Source organism: Phodopus roborovskii, unplaced genomic scaffold (genome assembly GCF_943737965.1).
Source record: "Phodopus roborovskii unplaced genomic scaffold, PHOROB, whole genome shotgun sequence".
NCBI lineage: Eukaryota > Metazoa > Chordata > Mammalia > Rodentia > Cricetidae > Phodopus > Phodopus roborovskii.
The window spans coordinates 34430858-34450714 of NW_026125052.1; the positions used below are offsets into that span (position 1 = coordinate 34430858).

The 19857-nt window shown below is 45.3% G+C and overlaps 1 protein-coding gene across 3 annotated transcripts in view; it reads right to left on the minus strand.

Annotated features, from left to right (window-relative positions):
• The window catches only part of Csnk1d (casein kinase 1 delta), a 36895-nt gene extending 17699 nt beyond the window's left edge, over window positions 1-19196 (minus strand). For 2 of the 3 annotated variants that reach the window (XM_051182484.1, XM_051182491.1), the window contains exons 1-2: window positions 18808-19195; window positions 10088-10198 (exon numbers count right to left, since the gene is read on the minus strand). In XM_051182484.1, coding sequence (XP_051038441.1) covers window positions 10088-10198; window positions 18808-18883 — 187 coding nt within the window. In that variant the 5' untranslated portion in view covers window positions 18884-19195. Of the gene's footprint in view, window positions 1-10087; window positions 10199-18807 lie in introns of all 3 variants that reach the window. The other variant, XM_051182478.1, reaches the window with a different exon arrangement.
• Window positions 19197-19857: the final 661 nt, after the last annotated feature.

Sequence of the window (19857 nt, forward strand, 5' to 3'; positions counted from 1 at the left end):
CCTGCTGTCTGCCAATCCTGGATATAGAACTCTCCAGCACATGCATACAATGGACTAAATCTCTGAACTGTAAGCCAACCCCAATTAAATGCTTTCTTTTAAGAGTTGCCATGGTCATGGTGTCTCCTCACTGCAACAGAAACCCTAGCTAAGACAGTTGGTTTAGGTTTGTTTTCCTATTACAAATGGCACTATGAAGAATGTGACATGACATCAAATAGCTTTCTAGATGGGTTAGCCAACTGACTCTGACAACAGCCACAAGCAAGGCCCTGTTGCTGGACATCCAGGTACTGCTTAGCACTGTCTATCCCTACTTTTATCTAGTGTGTGAAATTAATCTCTCTGACCACTGTGTCTTTTATGAACACAACAACAACATCTGTTTCTTTTTTCTGAAATGCTCAAGCATATTTTGTGACCAAAAACAAAAACAAACAAACAAAAAACAACAACAACAAAAAAAAGATTTAATGGTTTTATGAGGCAAGTGTCTTCTTGAAGTAATATTTTCAATTTTTGTTTGTTTTTTGCTTGATTTTACTGCTACATCAAGTGTTAGGATTACAGTGATATGCCACCATGCCTGCCTGCCCAGTTTGTTCTCAGTATAAAGTATTCCTGACCCTAGAGTCATAGAGATTCTAGCATTACCTTGTAAAGTGTCAAAGTGCAATGCTACTTATATTAAGACCTCGTCTTAATAACAAAGAAATGTTTAAGTGCAGAAATCACTTTTGTTTCCAGCAGTGATGAAATTGAGACCCAATGGACCTCAGTAGTGAAATAACCGAGAGGTAAGACAAAGCCTGACCCTCACGAAGACGATGCTGATGGCTCACCACGTGCCCAAATGTCACCTAGAAGACAGAACCAAGAAGGCTAGTGGTGGGCCACGCCTTTCATCTCAGCACTTGAGAAGCAGAGGCGGGTAGATCTCTGTGAGTTTGAGGGCAGCCTGGTCTACAGAGCAAGTTTCAGGACAGCCAGAACTATACAGGGAAACCCTGTGCCAAAACAATTAACAAAAAAGAAAAAAAAAAAAAAAAAAAAAAAAAAAAAAAACCCAACTCTCCCCAAAAAAGATAGAACCAAACAGACAAATGCAACTTGACTTCAACCCAGAAATAGGGAGAAAGAATGTGTATGACAGAAACACTCAACACAAAGGGATAAGATTCTCAATGTCTGGCATCCAAAGAGCCCACAAATTAGAACTGGTAGGGAAGGGCATTAGAAATTAGAGTATGCCAAGGGACTGTAATTCCAGCTACTTAGGAAACTGAGGCAAGAAGATCACAATCACAAGTTCAAGGTCTGTCAGGGCTACAGAGTAAGTTCTGGGCCAGGCTGGGTAACTTATTGAAACCCCTGTCAAAATAAAAACAAAAAGAAGTGAGAGTGTGTGGCACAGTAGTGGAGTGCCTGCTTAGCTTGTGAGGGCTGAGATCAAAACTCAGAATTGCAGAGGAAAAAAGCTGTAGTATGAACAAATTCCAAGTCAACAAAGTTAAAGAGAAACACAACACACACACACACACACCCCTACCTACCTGATAACCAAAGGTTGAAAACTGTAATGTCTAAGATTGAAAAATCACACCAAGAACATTAAACATTGCAGAGACTGCTGTGGGATAGCCCTTTTGTATGCTGTGAATGTTTTATTCCCATTGGTTAATGAAATAGCTGATTTGGTCTATAGCAAGGCAGGATGGAACCAGGCAGGAGAGCCAAACTGAAAATACAGGTAAAGAGAAGAGTGGATGGGTGGATGGAGTCTGGGAGGTGCCAGAGGCAACATATGTCCCTGAGAACAGGTAATGTCACAAAGACACATGGCAAAATATAGATGAATAGAAATAAGCCTCAGCTATATAGGTCAAACAGTTTATAATTAATATTAAACTTCTGTGTGATTATTTAGGGACTGGGCATCCAGGAAACAAAGCACTATCTCCATTTACAACAAACTCAAGACAGCAATAGCAACTATTGAAGTAAACAGGAGCCGTAGTGTACTGTGCAGGAGGCTCAGCTTAACCCATCAGTGGAAATGGGAAAGTTGAAGCAGGGAAACATCTGAGAACAAATCCAGACTCAGTTCAGAGTAGCCAGGTGTAAGAATTATGAAGACTTCATTAGTGCACCACAAACGGTGTTCCATCCCCAGCAGCGTGCACAGAAGCTCCTTCTGAGGAGTACAAGAGTACCAAGTGAGATCCACACCTACACAAAGCATCCAATAGCCCTGGGAGTAATAGCACTTCTTAGCTGCAATCTTTAGAGGGAAACACAGCTGTATTTACAGCAGTGGACTCAACTGTTACAGAATATTTGTTTACACTGTGTTAAGATGTGTCTCTGTGCTTGGTTTAATAAAGAGCCAAATGGCAAACAGCTAGGCAGGAGAAACTAAGTGGGACTTTCGGGCAGAGAGGGGAACTCCAGAAAATCTAGGGGTGCTAGAGAGGCCAATGAGACACTGAAGAAATCAGACATACGGTACAGAGGAGCAGTAACAGAGCTAGATGGCAGAATGTAGATTAATAAAAATAGGTTAATGTAAGTTACAGAACTAGTGGGACAAGCCTAAGCTAAAGCAAAGCTTTCACAATTATTAAGTGTCCATGTTATTATTATTATTTGGGGCCGTCAGCCAAAAGAAATCTAACTACACTTGGTGTCCAACATCAGGCACCAGATGAAACAATTACTTACATTGCTTTATTATTAAAGTTGGGTGTTAGGTATTAAGGTAAACACCTGATAGATCCAAAGAGCAATGGAGGAATGAGATGTGGAGATGACCCTGCCTCTCCACACTTCCAGATTGGAAAAAGCCCTTGAAACCTCTCCAAACCTCTCCTTCTCTTTCTGTTCCTTTCTATACAATTCCCTTGGTCCTCTATGGATAATTCCAGTCAGCCCAATCACCAACCCTGCCTATGTTTCAAGGTTTAACTTTATTAGAAATCTCGGAATTGTCAGTGCAAACAAATATCCCACAAAACTCAACAATTTTCACTCCAATGTATTAATCCATTCCTGCCATCACTTGTTTTGAAGTCCTATTTCAAAGCTGACCAGGAGGCATGCCTCCCACAACCTCCCAACAAGGTACTGACATTGAGAAGGAGGGTATCGTATTGTTCCACATTCCAAGTCCTGGAACTAGGCACTGCAAGTAGTCTAGCCCCCACCATGGAAAGAACACTGAGAACGCTTGGGACCAGGCCTGTCTGTCCAGAACCATGCAGCTTTAATCACATCTCAGTAGTGACATTCTTCTTCATGAGCACTGTCATTCATCTTGGCTTTTTCACTCTCCTCTGTGAATTCTAGTCATCCTGTTCTTTGTACAAACAGGTTCAAATCAGACGAAATCTCAGCACTGAGAAGAAGTTGACACAAATTTCCATCTCTATCCAAGAAGCTATTTGCAGCTGATACCTGCTGGGAAAGGTAAAACCAGTTTTCGCCAATGTAGTATCACTGGGTATATCAACCACTCTCTCCAAGGGTAGGCTACGTGCCCAGAATAATTGGTCAACACAAAACACACTCCACACTTTTTTGCTGTGTGCTTTTTGTTTTGTTAGTTGTCTTCTTTTAGAGTTTTTGTTCTTTGAGAGACAGAGAAAAAAATATAAAATTGGGTTGGCAGGGAGGCGAGGAGGATATGGGGGGCTGATAGGGAAAGGAAAACACTATGATCAAAATATACTGTATGAAAAAAGCTGTTGGTGGTCTGAAGGAAGCTGGAGAGATGTCTCAGTGGGTAAGAGCACTTGGTTGCTTCTGCAGAAGATCCAGATTTGATTCCCAACTAAGAGTGGTACAATCATGCAGAACTCCAGTTCCAGGGGAGGCAGCAGGAACCCAAGTGATGCACGCACACACATATACAGGCAAACACCCATACATACAGCTCAAGGTGGGGAAAAAAAACAACAGTGGTACGAGCTTTCAACCCCAGCTGTCAAAAGACAGAAGCAGGCGAATCTCTCTGAGTTCAAGGCCAGCTTGTTCCATATCGTGAGTCTCAGGACAGCCAGAGCTAAAATGATAGACCTTGTCTTAAAAAAAAAAAAAAAAGAGGGCTGTTACATTTTGAGTGGAATTTCATTTAACATTAAAAGCAACTATGAGAGAACTAACATCAACCCTTCCTTTATGTCCTCCAGCAAAGCTTTTTAACTTTCTGCATAGAGTAGTTGTCTATCTCAAAATTTAATCTTTAACACCCCACGTACTTCCTATTTTGCTACTATAAAAGGTTTTCTTTTTTCTTTTTCTTTTTTTGTTTTGTTTTCATTTGGTTTTTCTGACAGAATCTTTTTTTTTTTTTTTAAGATTTATTTATATCATGTAATGAATGCTGTCTGCACGAATACCTACAGGCCAGAAGAGGGCACCAGAACCAATTATAGCTGGTATAAACCACCATGTGGTTGCTGGGAATCAAACTCAGGACCTCTGGAAGAGCAGTAAAGTACTCTTAACCTCTGAGCCATCTCTTCAGCACCTATAAAAGGTTTTCTTTAAAAAAAACAAAACAAAACAAAACAAAAACTATTGTGTGCCTGGAGAGATGGCTCAGCGGCTAAGAGCACTGGCTGCTTTTCCAGGGGTCCTGAGTTCAATTACCAGGAACCACAAGGTGGCTCACAACCACCAGTTGTTCTGGCATAATGTCATACATGCAGACAGAGCACTCACAAATAAATCTTAAAACTGCAAGAGAAAAGTTTAAAAAATTACATTATGGTAATATTTAAGGTGTATGCCACCATAAATGGTATTTTAAAATCAGTTTTTATAACTAGTTATTGTTGGTTAAGTAAATTGACAGTATTTTAAATGTTTACTTAATCTGTATGTGTACATATGTTTGTACCACACTCTGTACATGAGGGTCAGAAGACATCTTTTCGGAAATTTGAGGCACAGCTTCTGCTTCTGGTGTTGGTCTGTCTACTCCAGGGCATCTATCCTGCTTATGAGCTTCTGGGTTTCCACTTTCCATATTGTACAGGAGTGCTGGGATTGCAGAGACACACTACTACATCCTGCTTGCACCTTAACCCACTAAACTGTCTCCCTAGCCCAACTGATGATATTTTGATCTTAAGCTAAGAAAACACTCAATTTTTTTTTTATGTTTATGCTAGGAGATTCTATCACACACAACAAGTTCTAGGAATATATTTGCATATAGCATGCCTGCATTACATAACAGCAAACTGCTATTTAGGAGGGATGCATGCCTTCCTTGGCTTCTTGATATACTTAACAGTTGGGGGATAGCTATGTGATGGATGGCAGCACCTTCCTCTTCAATGGGCAATAATAGCGTTATTTGTTAATCTACGGCTCTGGAGACTGGATAAAATACAGTCACTGCAAAGGATTCTTGAGCTCAGATCAGAATGTCTTTTGTGGTGCACTTTACCCTCAGCAAACTGCTGGAAACTAACTGGTGGTGAAGCCTAGGAAACAAGTAACTGTAAAACCAATTAGGGGAAAGTTCCTGATAAAGCATGATGAAGAACCTTCCAGATATAGGCTCACTGCTACTCTGAAGCCAAACATTCATACTAGCAAAATCTAGAATCCAAAGTAGATCCATGTCTGCAAAGTACTGCTACTACTGTCTGTTGCGCGCGCACACACACACACACACATACACACACACACACACACACACACACACACACACACATGAAGCTAGCAGTTTAAAGAAAAAACCCAAATGCTGTCTGTGCCATGACTTGGGGATGAGCTACACCACTCTGTTCACAGTTGTGAATGTGGATGCTTTACCCTTACAGGAGTCTAAGATACCAAAATAAGTAACTGGTACCACACTAGAAAACATAGTGCTTTCCATTGTGATTTGACAAATATTTCAATGTAAACATGGGCAGTAAGAATTAATTCAAATAGACAAATTCATTACATTTTCAGCAATTCAGCTTTAAAATGATTAAACCCGTCAAACAAAAGTTTCTAAGTAATATTATTTAGATTTTGAAAACAAAATTTCTTGTGGGAGGACAAGAGAGAAAAACAGCAGGGCGAGAGCTGTAGTTCAGCAGTACAGTGCTTATCTAGCACAGGCAAAGCCCTATCGTCATCCTAGCACTCTAAAACACGCCCAAAATCATCATGGCAAACATAATGTGTAGCAAGGGTCAGTGGAGATATGCTAGAGGGACTAGGCAGGCACACGGCTTCATAGGGTAGCACTGGTGACTTTCTCATAAAGCAATGTTCAGTAAATAGCTCATGCATGTGGACACACCAGGCATGGTGTTCCACAACATTAACCCCAACACTCAGGAGGAAGAGCAGGAATTTGAGATCTTGACAAAAAGTCAAAGACAGAAGATAAACACTGCTAGGCATGCTGGTTTGTCTGAGCACTTGGGAGTCAGAGGAAGGAAGATCATATCACCAGCCTGGTCCACAAAGTGAGTTCCAGTCCAGCAAGGGTATCATAGACTGTCTTTATGGGTTTATTTTTGTTTTTATTGCTGAAGTGATGGGAGATGTCATTCTGTAAATATGTTTCTTGTATCAGTTAATGAATAAAGCACTGTTGGCCAATAGAAAGAAAGATAGGCGGAACTAGGAGACAAGAAGGTTTCGGGGAGAGAAGGAGGAGGTCTTCAACATGTAGGACCAACAGGGTAGAACTCTGGATCCTCTCTCCAGCAAGATAAGGCCACATGGAAATACTTAGATTGATAGAAATGGGTTAATATTTAAGACAGAGCTAACCAATAAGAAATGCTAGTAACAGGCCAATAGCATTATATCTAATACAGTGTCTCTGTGTGTTATTTGGGGCTGTTACGGCTCTGGGACCAGGCTGGAGAGAAAACCTATTCCTAACACTGAAGAGACACCATGACCACGGCAACTCTTACAAGGAAAACATTTAGTCAGGGTGGCTCGCTTACAGTTCAGAGGTTCAGGTCAGTATCATTATTGTGGGGAGCATGGCAGCATGTAGGCAGATGAGCTGGAGCTGAAGAGTCTTACACCTTGCAGGTAGTTGACTGATTGTCACAGAGAAGATGGAGACAGAGACATCAAAGCCTGCCCTCACAGTGACACATTTCCTCCAACAAGGCAATACCTCTTAATAGTGCCACTCCCTTTGGGGGCCCTTTTCTTTATTAAAAAAAAAAAAAAAAAAAAAAAAAAGCCAAGAGAAAAACTATGGTGTATATTTCCTTCACGGATCCTATCACAAAGAGCCTTTCTTCCCATCCCACAAAGTTCCCTGCTAACATTTACCAGAAGAAAATATTACTACTCATTAACGTTTTCTGCTGAGGAGTTACTGAAGGAGGGTGTGGTCTAAATCTACTTTGGGATATATCAGGAAATGGAATAAGTAGTTAAAAAAAAAAAAAAAAAAAAAAAAAAAAAACAAAACTGTCTTATCTGGCAGCACCGAGTGTTGACAAAAACTCATTGACAACTCAAGACTTTTACTAACATTGAATTCTAGTTTATTTCTAGTATTTCACCTTTAATTTTTTTTGTGCTGAGTAGATCGTTGGACTGGTCAAAGTGCCCAGAGCACACTGTCGTGGAATGTTTGTTTACACTGGGTGAAGATGTGTCACTGTGATTGGTCTAATACAGCTGAATGGTCAATATCCAGGCAGGAGAAAGAGGATTTCTGGGGAAAGAGAGGGAGGGGAGGAATCTGGGCGCTCAAAGATTAGGTTATAGAGATGCCCAGGAGACTCTGAAGAAGTCAGACATATATAGCACCAAGGAGAGGTAACCGAGTCAAGTGGCAGAACATAGATTAATAGAAACAGGTTAATTTGAATTTTTTGGCTAAGTTGAATTTTAAGAGCTAGTGGGACAGCATAAGCTAATGGTCAAGCTTTTATAATTAATAAGAAGTCTCTGTGTAGCTATTTGCAGACTGGAGATTCCAAGAAAGTCCAACAAGAAAGCTTGCAAGAGCACATCCTGAGGCTGTATCCTATGGAAAGCCTTCTGTGCTGTTTCTCACTCAGCACAGCAGCTCAGCCAGGCACTGTGACACTAACTACTAACACCTGCAAGTCCTCCATCCACTCAACTCATGATTTCTTTTCGGCACAACCAGAGCCTTTCAGAAGATAGCAAAGGAATCCATATTCCCCTACATACAGAGAACATGACATGACATAATGTGGTTTCTGAGCAAAGTAAATCCCTATCCTGCATCTGCCAACCTCCATTTAGTCTCACATAACAAACACTGCCAAAACTGTGCATTCTTTCTCTGGACATACTATATTTCCAAAAACAGAGACCTGTAGGGCATTCAGTAAGTAGGCCACAAGAGTAAAACACCCTGACCAAAGCCCAAGAAACAGCATTCAAACACCAAGAAAGGGTAGTACCCATTTCTGAATCTTGTCTGGGTTCTATGAGTCTGGAGAAGGGATGAGGGCAAATGACTGATGGTCTAACACATGAAGTAATGGTATCTCCCAGCAGGTTCCTGACATCATCCATCAATCATTATAACCAGGGAGGGCAACTGACACCTAGGATGCCCCACAGAACACAGACCATCACCACAGCAAATGGCAGTGATGCTGACCCAGAGAGCTGTTTGGAACACACTACACTGCCTGTCCAGGCTGCTAACACAGTATCAGAGCTACAACCCTTAATACATTAAGCTCAAATGTTGACCAAACCTATGACACTTGGTTCTACTCTGCTTGTTACAAAGGCTGTGCAGCCAGTCCCTGTTGTCCCCAACAAGGCTGCTGTTCTGAAAATGGTGAGAAAGGACAGCTGAGCAGGACTGAGCCTCTGTCGACCTCTTTTTGAGACAATAAAATATGACAAAAATAAAACCAACAAAACTGAATAGGATGAAGCAAACTAAAAGAAGAAAAAAGAGTCAAAGAAAGAACACATGAAACACAGATAGATGCAAACACATAGAGAAATCCCATAAAAACACAACATTAGAAACGGCAACACATATGCAAAAGAAAAAAAAAAATGCCCAGACAAAGCAGACAGTTTCCCTTTTCCTGCTGTCAGGAAAAGGCTAAAAAAGGTTCTGTTACAGGGGTGGGTTAGCAGGGTCAGGAGGGCTCTCTCCTTCCTGCTCCAACTACCATGGGACCATGGAGGCTTCTGCTAAAGAGGATCATGAGGTATGGCCAATTTTCAGATATAAAGCCAGTCACGACGACGACAGTGTCCTCTGATTACATCTCCAAACTGTACTGCTCCTGGAGTGCCATGTGCTCCTATCTGCTCCCGCCTTATATCCCTCTCTCCACCCAGCCATTATCACTCCTGTCTCCACCTCCCTGAGCGCTGGGATTAAAGATGTGAACCACCACTGACTGACAACTATGGCTGTGGCTAGCTTTGCCTTCTGGTCTTCAGACAAGCTTTATTAGATCATAAAGAAAGTATTATCACACCTAACCTAGGAGATGGAGCTATGCCTTCGGAGGAACCCTGGCCCTAACCCTGCTGGTGTTCTTCCGAAGGTACAGCCCCATCATGTAGGATAGGAGCCTTCACAATGTGTCTTCACCTGCTCCATGAGTCAAACTAGAAGTTCCCAGAATTCTAGAAGTGAGACTGGCCCACCACTAGCTTCAGTACTCCAAAGTCTTGGGGTGATGTTCTACAGAACTGATAACAGTGACTTAGCTGGAAGAGTCAGAAAAGTCATGTTCAAGAATCCTACCCAAGAGAAAACGAGCTTCAGAGAATCTGATGGGACCACCCTCAAGTTCTAAGGAAGGCATGTGGCTCAGAAGAGGCCAACTAGCAGGAAGCACACTAGGGTGTGACAGGCAGCACCACTAGTAGCACTTCCCAACATGTCAGTATGTTTATTTCAAACTTTTCACAACAAGGACATTACCATCTCATGGGAAGCTAAGAAAGTGGTTTTTAAGCATTACCATCTCATGGGAAGCTAAGAAAGTAGTTTTTAAGCAGTCTTATGGACTGCTTCTTTTTCTTGGGTAAGGTCTTCTGTACCTCTAAGCCAGGCCATGGGCAGACACTGAACTCCAATGACCCTTACCTCCTCCCTGCATCATTTTGTAGATCTTGCTCTCAATGTGGAGCTGAGGATGTTTGGTTTTGACACATTCAAGCTTGATGGCAACTTCTTCTCCTGCAGCAATGTCCGTACCTTGACAAAGAAAGAAAATTATAGATATTATTTTCTGTCTATCACATGATCCAAAGCTTGCTGAAAAAAGGACAAGCGCTGTTTTATATCCTTTATATCTGAGACAGAAATGGTGCTGGGAATGGAGTCCAGCACCCTGAACATGGCTAGGCCAAAACCTTGCCAGTAAAGCACACCCTAGCTCTTATCACACTGAGTTTCCTGAGACGGACCAAATGGCAGATGCTCTTTACTCCCTAAGAAGAGACTATATGCTGACTGACCAACACAAAAGGCTATCTTTAACAGAAAGAAAGGGAGGGAGGGAGGGAGGCCCAGGGTTGCAGGCCCCCAATCTTTCTATCCACTCAGGGCACACCAAAACAGAGTAACAGGATGCTTCTGTGCTCTCTGACAGGCCTTCTGAAATGTGCTTGAATCTCCCAAAAAGAGCAGAGATGGGTTTTATTCTTCTCTGTCCTCCACACCTCAGGCCAGACAGGCTTGACACCTACCCACTATCTGAACAGTTTCTCATGAGCAGTTCTCAAGTGGCTCAATCCCCTCATGGCTTCAGGAATCACCTCTAACCAAACTATTGCAGACCTGGCAAAGATCCTCAACTGAACTAAGGGATATGCCCCACCCCTACCCCCAGCTTTGTTTGTAGATCAGGCTGGCTTTGAACTCAGAGATCTACCTATCTCTGTCTCTGTCTCTCTCTCAAAATACTGGGATTAAAGGCATGTGCCACTCTTTGAATCAGAGACCAGAATGGTCTCTCTTCCTAAGCCCTGGCCACTTCTGCCTCTGCGATACACACAGTCCATAGTTTTTGTTAGTCTGTGATGAACATTATGATGACTACAGCCTAGGAGTTTGAAGGCAAAAAAAAAAAAAATAGTTTTATGTGTAAGTGTCCCTTTCATGCTTTCCTTCAACCACCTTCCTTCAGGATCCCACACAAGTGAATTCCCATCTACCTGGCCAAGCTGCTTGGGATTTTCCTCTGCCTCCACATGGTACATCCAGGAGCTCTGAATGAAAACAGCCTAGTGCACCACATTGACCCTCCTGCCTGACAAGTTGCTTCTAAGTAGAAAGCACTTCCAGGAATGTGTTTATCTGAAAAAGATAACATGGCCTTCCACAGAGCCTGATACAACCATACATGACCAGGGTCTGTGCTGGGTAGACAAGTTGTGGACTGAGCAGCCTGGAAACTTCTCGGTGACTCAGTTTCTCTTGTCAACTGGGAGGAGTCTGCAAGAGTTTCACAGGGAGCCGAAGAAACACAGGGTTAATGAGTCACTCAGATGGAAGCTGGAACAATGCCAAGAGCACAGGGACAACCTAATGCTAACAACTGTGTCCAGTGCCCACCCAAGAACCATAGAGACAAGCCACTGTGGTCTGTCATATGGCTTCTCCCAGAACATGTGGGCCCACAGCTAATCTCCAGTGCTGCAGATCTGTAAGAATAACTGGATCCAAATAGTTGCTAGTAACCATTCTAGGTTTAAGAACTTCACTTACTATTCCACAAAAACTCCTTGGAATACTAGTAATAAGCAATGTATCTTACTCTTCATGCCTACAGGCATGGCAGTCTAAGCATTTACACAAAAGTGACTTCATCTAGAATGTATTTGCAGGTGAAAAATGACCTCTGAGTTCTAAGGACCTGGACTCTGAGCTAAACTTGCCAGCCATGAGGAATGGTGACTCACTTCAACAGTTACGTCAGTGACTCCCTGCACCCCAAAGCAGTAGTCTCTGGGGACAGCATACCACCTTTGCCAGCAGGCAGGTCCACAGGGGCAAGACAGCTGGAGGCCAACAGCCTACTGAACGAGGACCTTCGGGAAGCTTCACTCTTCTATGGCTACTATAGTTTGTGCTTTGACAATCAGCCCTGGAATATTCTCAGGCTCGGGAATAAATGACCAGTGACAACTGTGAATTACACATTTTCATGGAGACAATGCCATGTACTGTGTAAGAAAAGAGCCTGCAGAACCTATAAAGAGGGTTACATTGAGTCTGATAATTAATAGGAGAGAGGAAGGTGGACACCGGACACATAAACATACAAGGGCAGCACAAGGCTTCCTCCAAGGACTTCCTCACCTTCTGGGTATAAGAAAGACTAAGAAGCTCCAGCTTCTGTTTATCTTACGTGTATCAGTGCGGACTCACTGGTTTATAGTCCTGTAGTTCTGTGCCCACCATCCCAGGAGGCTGTATCTCCTGAGCCCCACCAGCAGACTAGTCTAGTCCAGACCTTACACAGGAGGATGAACAGACCTTGGAACTCTGGTAGCGATTTAGTACTGCTACAAAGATTGAAATTTACACTACTTGGTTCTCTACCATACGTAAGTCTGGTAAATGCTACCAGAAGGAACACTAGTACCTAAAAGATGCCACTGTAATCAGGGTTCAGACACAGAACAGGTAAAAACATTTATTCAGGGAACAGCAAGACATAGCTCAGTAGCTTAAAGGGTGCTTGCTGCCAAGCTTGACAAAGTAATTTCAACTCCAAAATCACATGGTAATGGTAGAGTAGAGAACTTTCACAAGTTGTCCTCTTGACTTGTACACATACCCTCATGCTAACTCACACACAAATCTAAAAAAAAAAAATTTAACAAACACTTCCCCTCCCCTGCCAACATTTGTTGGTTGTGTTACCCGAACAGCAGCAATAATATCTACTTAACGCACTTAAACAATCCTGGATCACTGAAGATAGGTCTCCTTTCTTAGGCAGAGGCTGGATTATGTTTAGATATACAACATTAGCTGATGGCTCACAGCCATCCGTAACTCCAGTTCCAGGGGGCATGACACAAAATAAGGGAGAGGGAAGCGGGTAGGTGGGCAGGCAGGCAAAGTTATGTCCCTCAAGCTGAGCAGTCCATAAAGGTTGATGGATCACATGAACCTAACCCACAACACCGCTCTGTCTAGGAACAGGAAAGAACACTCAATGAAAAGCCCAGATGCTGGTCACGCCAATCAAGATTTATCTTGTCTGAACAGGAGATATGGGACAGCTGTCCTTCCAGAGACCTGGGTTTATTTCCCAGTGTCCACATGACAGCTAACAACTGTCTTGTAACGCTAGTTGTAGGAGATCTGACATCCCTTTCAGGACTTCTTAGGAACTGCATGCACACAGACATGTAAGCAGGCAAAACACGTTAATATAAAAATACATCTTAGGCCGGATGGTGGTCGTGCACACCTTTAATCCCAGGACTGGGGAGGCAGAGGCAGGCATCTATGTGAGTCTAAGTCCAGCCTGGTCTACAGTTCCAGTTCCCAGACAGCCAGGGGAAAAAAAAAAAAAGAGAAAAACAAAGCAACCCAAAACCCAAAAATAATCTTGTTAACAAGGAAGTGGGGAGCCATCTCCTAACAGCAAGGCAAAGGTCATCTCACAGGGCAATAATGGCAGAGTGGCATAGAGTACCATTGTTATTATCAGAACAACACTATTCCAAGGCAGAAGCAAGCCATGACCTAATGGCACTGCAGGATGGGGACTCTAAAATTACAATGATGCCACCACAACTTTTAGGGACCAAGCCAAGACCATAGTAGCCCCCAAAATCTAGGTTCAGCCACCCATCTCCAACACACCAGTTAAAAAGACCTACAGTAAAACACAGAAAAGGAGGTTTATTCAATGCCATCACATTGGGAACAACAAAAGGGATCCAAGGACTACTCCCAGGCTATCACTGACTAGTTTCTTATTACATGACATCTACAAACATGTGGGGCTGCTATACTAGTAGAAATGCTAAGTCCAGGTTGGACCCTCCTGGGACTGCAAACATAGGGCAAAAGTAGGTACAATTAAGCAGACCTGGTCAAGGCCCAGTCCCACCATTACTGTCTCAGGTCCAGATCTGTTCTGGAAGGTATTTATATAAGCTGTCAGAACTATGAAATCTTTCTGCGTATCAATCTCCTTTTCGGGTGTCACAAGGACTGCTGCACCTTTGATTTTCTTCCAACATGGGTAAATTTAGTTCTCTGATGTCTGCATCAGTAAACATACTACCCAAGCATGAGGGCCAGAGTTTCGATCCCCAGCACTTATATAAATACCAGGTAGGTGTGGCATTCCACTTGTTATCCCCATTCTGGATTTCTGGAGCAAGGTGGTTAACTGGGTTAGGCAAACTGTAGAATTCTAGTTTCAACTAAGAGAGCTTGCTGCAATATGTAAAGCAGAAAAGGACTGAAGAAGACAATGATGTCATCTTCTGGCTTCCACATATATGAGTATGCCTACATACACATGCATCCAACTACACACGCAAACACACAGGCATGCAAACACACCACATACATATATAGTTTCTTTTAAAGGCATCTTTCCTGTTGAAGGTCATGGTGAGATTGGAAGTCCCACTCTCATGACCCACCAGTGTTCATGAGGTGAAACTAAAATGAAAATGTTACCAAGTTTTAGCTCCCATGGGATGCTTAAGCACATCATAAAATCTGACAGCACTGCCAGGGGGACTGGTGCCATACACCTTTGCAGGCAGATCTCTGTGAGTTCAAGACCAGCCTAGTCTACAAAGTGAGTTCCAGGACAGCCAGGGCTGTTACACTGAGAAACCCTGTCTCAAAAAACAAAACAAAACAAATCTGACTGTCCATCAAAAGGTGAGCAGCTAAGGCACAGAGAAAGTGGAATGATGAGTGAGGAACAAATTTATACAGTGGGCAAGAGGCTTCCATTCTACCAATCATGTCCTTAGACTTTACTCCTTGCTTCCAGAGAAGAAATAAGGATGAAAAACAGGGGCCAAAACAGTACATTATGCTTGCCCTGACTCTTCTGCACCAGTCACTTTGTAGGCTGGGCCTATACTGTCCAACTGAACAGACCCTGGCTTACTACACTGCTTACCACCCGACGACCTGGACCCCAGTCTAGCCCTTGCTACAAACTCTTTCAAGATACACAGGCCTCTTGGGAGCTGAGAACAACATATACATCAAGAGTATGGGCTCTGTTTAAAAATGTTATTAAGCTGGGCATTGGTGGCACGCACCTTTAGTTCCAGCACTTGGGAGGCAGAGGCAGGCGGATCTCTGTGATGAGTTCAAGACCAGGTGAACAAGAACAGAGAAAACAGTCTAGAAAAACAAAAACAATCAAAAATATTAATAATAATAAAAATGTTATCAAGTAGTGGACTGAGGGGAGAGATGGCTCAGCAGTTAAGACAGCACTGGCTACACAGAACAATCTGTAACTCCAGTCTTAGAGGATCTGACCCCCTCTCCTGGTGACCGAGGGCACTGCATACACACAGTAACAGTATGCAGACAAAACACTCATTCACACAAAATTAAAAAAGAAATGACAGTTATCAAGAGACACAGTCCTGGCAAAAGCAAAAGAGCTTTCTACTGGTTTCCAATGACTCACAAATATCAGCGCCAGAGCAACACATGCCAGAGATACGGCAGGGCAGAGGCTGCTTAAACCAGCAAATACATCCTGCCCGGGGGTCACCTACAGGTATGTGGAACAGTGGCACATTCTGTATCTGGATGACTTAGACAGAGGAAGGCTAAAAACTGGACTTTCGCAAACCTGGGCAATCAAATACTCAAGATGCTACTTCCTGCCCTCTGAAGAGATGGGGTTAGAGAAGATGTGAAAAACAACCTGGCAGGGCACTATTGCCACTACAGACTTCCCTCCTGCCTGGTGGCACTGCAGGCCACCAGGGAAGGCAGGAGAACAGGGTTAATGACTTATGACCACAAACAGTTTTTACATGTTTTAAAGCACAAGTGTCTCAGGAAGAAATCTAAAGCCAGGCGTAAAAGTGCCACGCTTAAAACAGGGTTAGGGAGAACCCCACTGGAAGAATAAAGTGCTTTCTTTATGAGGACAGCTAGGAACATTTTCAATTACACTTGCACTAGAATGCATGTCACACAGACATGAAGATGAGAATCCAACCCCATTCATGTTGAACTGGCTCCTCAAATCAATGGTGGAAAACTACAGTACAGACAAGTCAATACACCCCATGGTCTTGAGGTTATCTTTCCAGAACCCTGCCTTTAGACCTGCCTTTCTGGCCTATCTTATTCCAAACCACTCATTTTCATGATTCAGTTCCCCAAGGGTATAGCTTGAAAGGACAGCCGTGAGAGCTGAGAGACAAGGCTGACAGGAAAAGCCTGGCAGAATTTAATCCCACACAAGAGGCACACATGGCCAGTATGGTGGCACACAGCATTGCACAGCAGAGGCAGGCAGATCTCTTGAGTCTAAGGTCAGCCAGGGCTACATGGTGAGATACTGTCTTAAAACAAAAAACAAAACCAAAGCATCACATACCATGATAGACAGGTAAGCCAGGGACTCTGACCCTAAGATCCCAGCAATTCATCTTAGATCAGAAGAGTCATCAAACTCCCTGAAAAAAAAAATTAGCTCACACGACCAAATGCTGTGTGCCTGGTCCTATCTAAAGGTGCCACCACCCGCATGCCTGTAGAAGAACCTGGGCAGGATGAGTACGTGCTGGTTCAAGGCAGCCTCTCAGCCCTTCCCTCATGTCCCACTGCTCTGGATGGAATGGAAAGTGATTTTTTTTTTTTTTTTTTTTTTTTTTTTTTGAGGCTGCAGGAACCAGGTGGGTATGAAGCGATGTGAGTGAGTAAGCTGCATCCCCAGAAAGAGTCTGCATCTTCTCAGAGAATACCTCTCTGAATGGCATGGGACAACACATCACAATTTGGTTGTTAGAATCAATCTTCAGAAAGTACAAAGCTGCTTGGCAAAAATCTCAGGGAAAAAAAGTTTCAAAACACCTACTTTCTGGTGCCCATGAAAGGGTGGCTAATGGATTGGCTTTTCAGTATAGCTCCTATATCCTCAGGTTAAACTCCTGCCAACATCTATTGTTCTATAAATAAGCCAAACATCTCCCACTTACCCAGCACACTGACTCCCAAACACTGCCGAGAAGGCATCTGGCTGACTGCTAGGTTATAAATATTTAAATAAGCAAACCCCAAGTGTCTCTAAAGCACACTTTACTAATCAGGCCACTATGGCAAGAAGTACAAGTTCAAAGCAAAGTACTGGTGTGGTGGCACACAACAGAGTTACCTTACACGCTGCTGACTGGGGCCATAAACCCTATGAACTGCCCACACCGCCAGCTGTCAAGGTCCTAGGAGTCACAGTAGGAAGGTCTTGAACTTGGGCAGCCTGGAAGGCGAGGCCCAAAGCACTGCTGCTTCCCTACTGTTACAGGCAAAAACAGCCACATAAATGCACAACACTGGTTACTCAACAGAGCATGTCTGCCTCTAACTGGCAACCATGTTCAGGATGCTCATCACCACATGGCAGTCTCAAGTTCAGGGGATTCTGGGATGATTTACCACTGCACTAGGAAATACAGGGGTAAAATGTTGACTTTAAAATCCCGACAAGTGGGTTTAGGCAAGCCCGTAATTACATGTCTATACGCGTGCAGTCTCTCACTGTTAAGTTTGATGTAACCCAGGGCAGTCTAACCCCAAGTCTAGGATTTCCAAGTCCACCTTGAGGATTCTGAGAGTCAAGAACTTCCACGCCTCTTCTCTCCCCTCTGTTCTGCCAACCTCCCCACATCGACTGTGCCTGCATTAATCAAAACTTCATTCCCACTGATTTCCAGGTGGCCAGCACTCAACTTAAGATGCTCGGCATACACGCCAAAGGGCCAAGAGCTGATGTAGTTCAAAGGGAACATTTTCAGTCCTGTCCTGGAGTAAGGTGGCAGCCGTCAGAGTAGGGATGATGCCTGCAGCGAGCGGGTCAGGGTCAGCTAACTGGAAACAACCACCGTGGAGAAGGGTTCAGGCTCAGACAGCCGCGAGAACCCTTAGAAATCGGCCCGTCATTTCCCCATTTCGGGCTGGGGCACTCCCCACCTCCACGCTACATTCAGATGGTTTGACATTTCTCCCCCACACATCAAAACATCCAGGGTTACTCCGCAGGGGTGAGGGGCAGCACCAGACCCTCTGAGGAGTAGAGCGTGGCCTTTGTTTACTGCGGTGACCTTAGGTGGGGGACGGATGCCGACGCCGGGCCCCGCACCCGGGCCCTGCCCCCTTAGGGCCCCACCCCCAGCCCGCTACCCTCCCTCCCCCGCCCCGCTGGCCCCTGGACGAGCTCCAACACAGCCCCCCGCCCAGGCCCGCTGTCCTTTTCCCACGCCCTCCGACACCCCACAGCCTCTCTCCGAGGCCCGCGGCCCCCGCCTCTGGACCGCTCCCCAGGCTCTCTCGGATCTCCACCCCCACGGCCCTGCAGTCCCCGAAGCCCAGCTGCGCCCCCCTCGCTCGGTCCCCCAGCCCTACCCCGCCCCCCCTCCGCAGCCCGCCGCGCCCAGCCCCCCGGCCGCGCTCGCACAGCGGCCGTTGATGTAGGCCGCGGCCGGTGGCCCGGGCCCTCGGACTGCGGGGATGCCGAGCGGCCGGGTGTCCACTACGGCCTGACGCAGGCCTCGGCCTGCCAGGAACCCCGCCCGCCGGCCGGCCCGCACGGCTCCCGGCTGCTCCATGGCGCCGGGCCTCACCGAGATAGATGTCTCCGAAGGAGCCGCTGCCGATCTTGCGGCCCAGCCGGTACCTGTTCCCGACCCTCAGCTCCATGGCGGCGGTGCGGCTCGCTGCTGCCCGCCCGGCCGCTTCCTGGGTCTGCGCTCCGGGAGGCGGCGCCGCTGCTGCCGCTACTGCGGGTCCGGTCCGGCTCCGCCCCCCTCACGGCCCCGCTTTCACCATCGCTTTCTGGTTGCCCCGTCGCTCTCAGCGCCTCAATACGGGGCGGATGGGACAGTCCGAGCGCCGCCGCCGCTGCTCCGGCCCCTGCCGGCCCCGCTCACCCTCTCCCCGCCGCGGATGGACTCGGATCTTCCGGGCCTAAATCCCCCTTCAGCTGCCTAAAGGAGCCGCCGCCATCGCGCTGTGACGTCACTTCCCCTAGCAACCCAGAGGGGCGGGGCCACGGCGCTCGGGGGCGGGGTTTGGACACTTGCTGGATTGCGCAGTCGCAACCCAGACCTATTCCTCTGTCCCATTATTCACTGCTCCCGCAGGGCGACTACATCTAGTCTCTTTGGTCTTTCCATTTGTCTCCCAGCAGCAGTCTGAGGAAGCTAGGCCGTACGTGGTAGACAATGCTTGTAGTCCCAGCCCTTGGGATGATGAGTCAGGAGGATCAATGAGTTCGAGGCCAGACGAGCTACAGAGACCCTGCCGCTAAACACAACCACATATACCAAAATAACATGCTGGGGAAATCAAACAGCAGTTCATTTTGCAAGGCCTGCGAAAGGCCCTAACGTGTTGCCCTTTGCAGATCGGGGAACGGGGCAGAGAGGAGGCTCCAGGACCGGCTCTGGGGTCACAGACAGACAGACTGTTATGTAGGGACCACCAGCCCTGGGCTTCGCATGCTGCAAAACGTGTAGTTGTTGTGGCCTGCTGCTGCCTGCCACTTTCTTGCACATCAAGAATGGAAGAAGAGTGTCTTGTTAGGACCCACAGTGGGCAGAAGGTAAATGTTGAATTCACTGAGGGTGTAGAGTGGATGTCCCAGACCCGGGTCTCTCTCTCCAGTGCCAGGT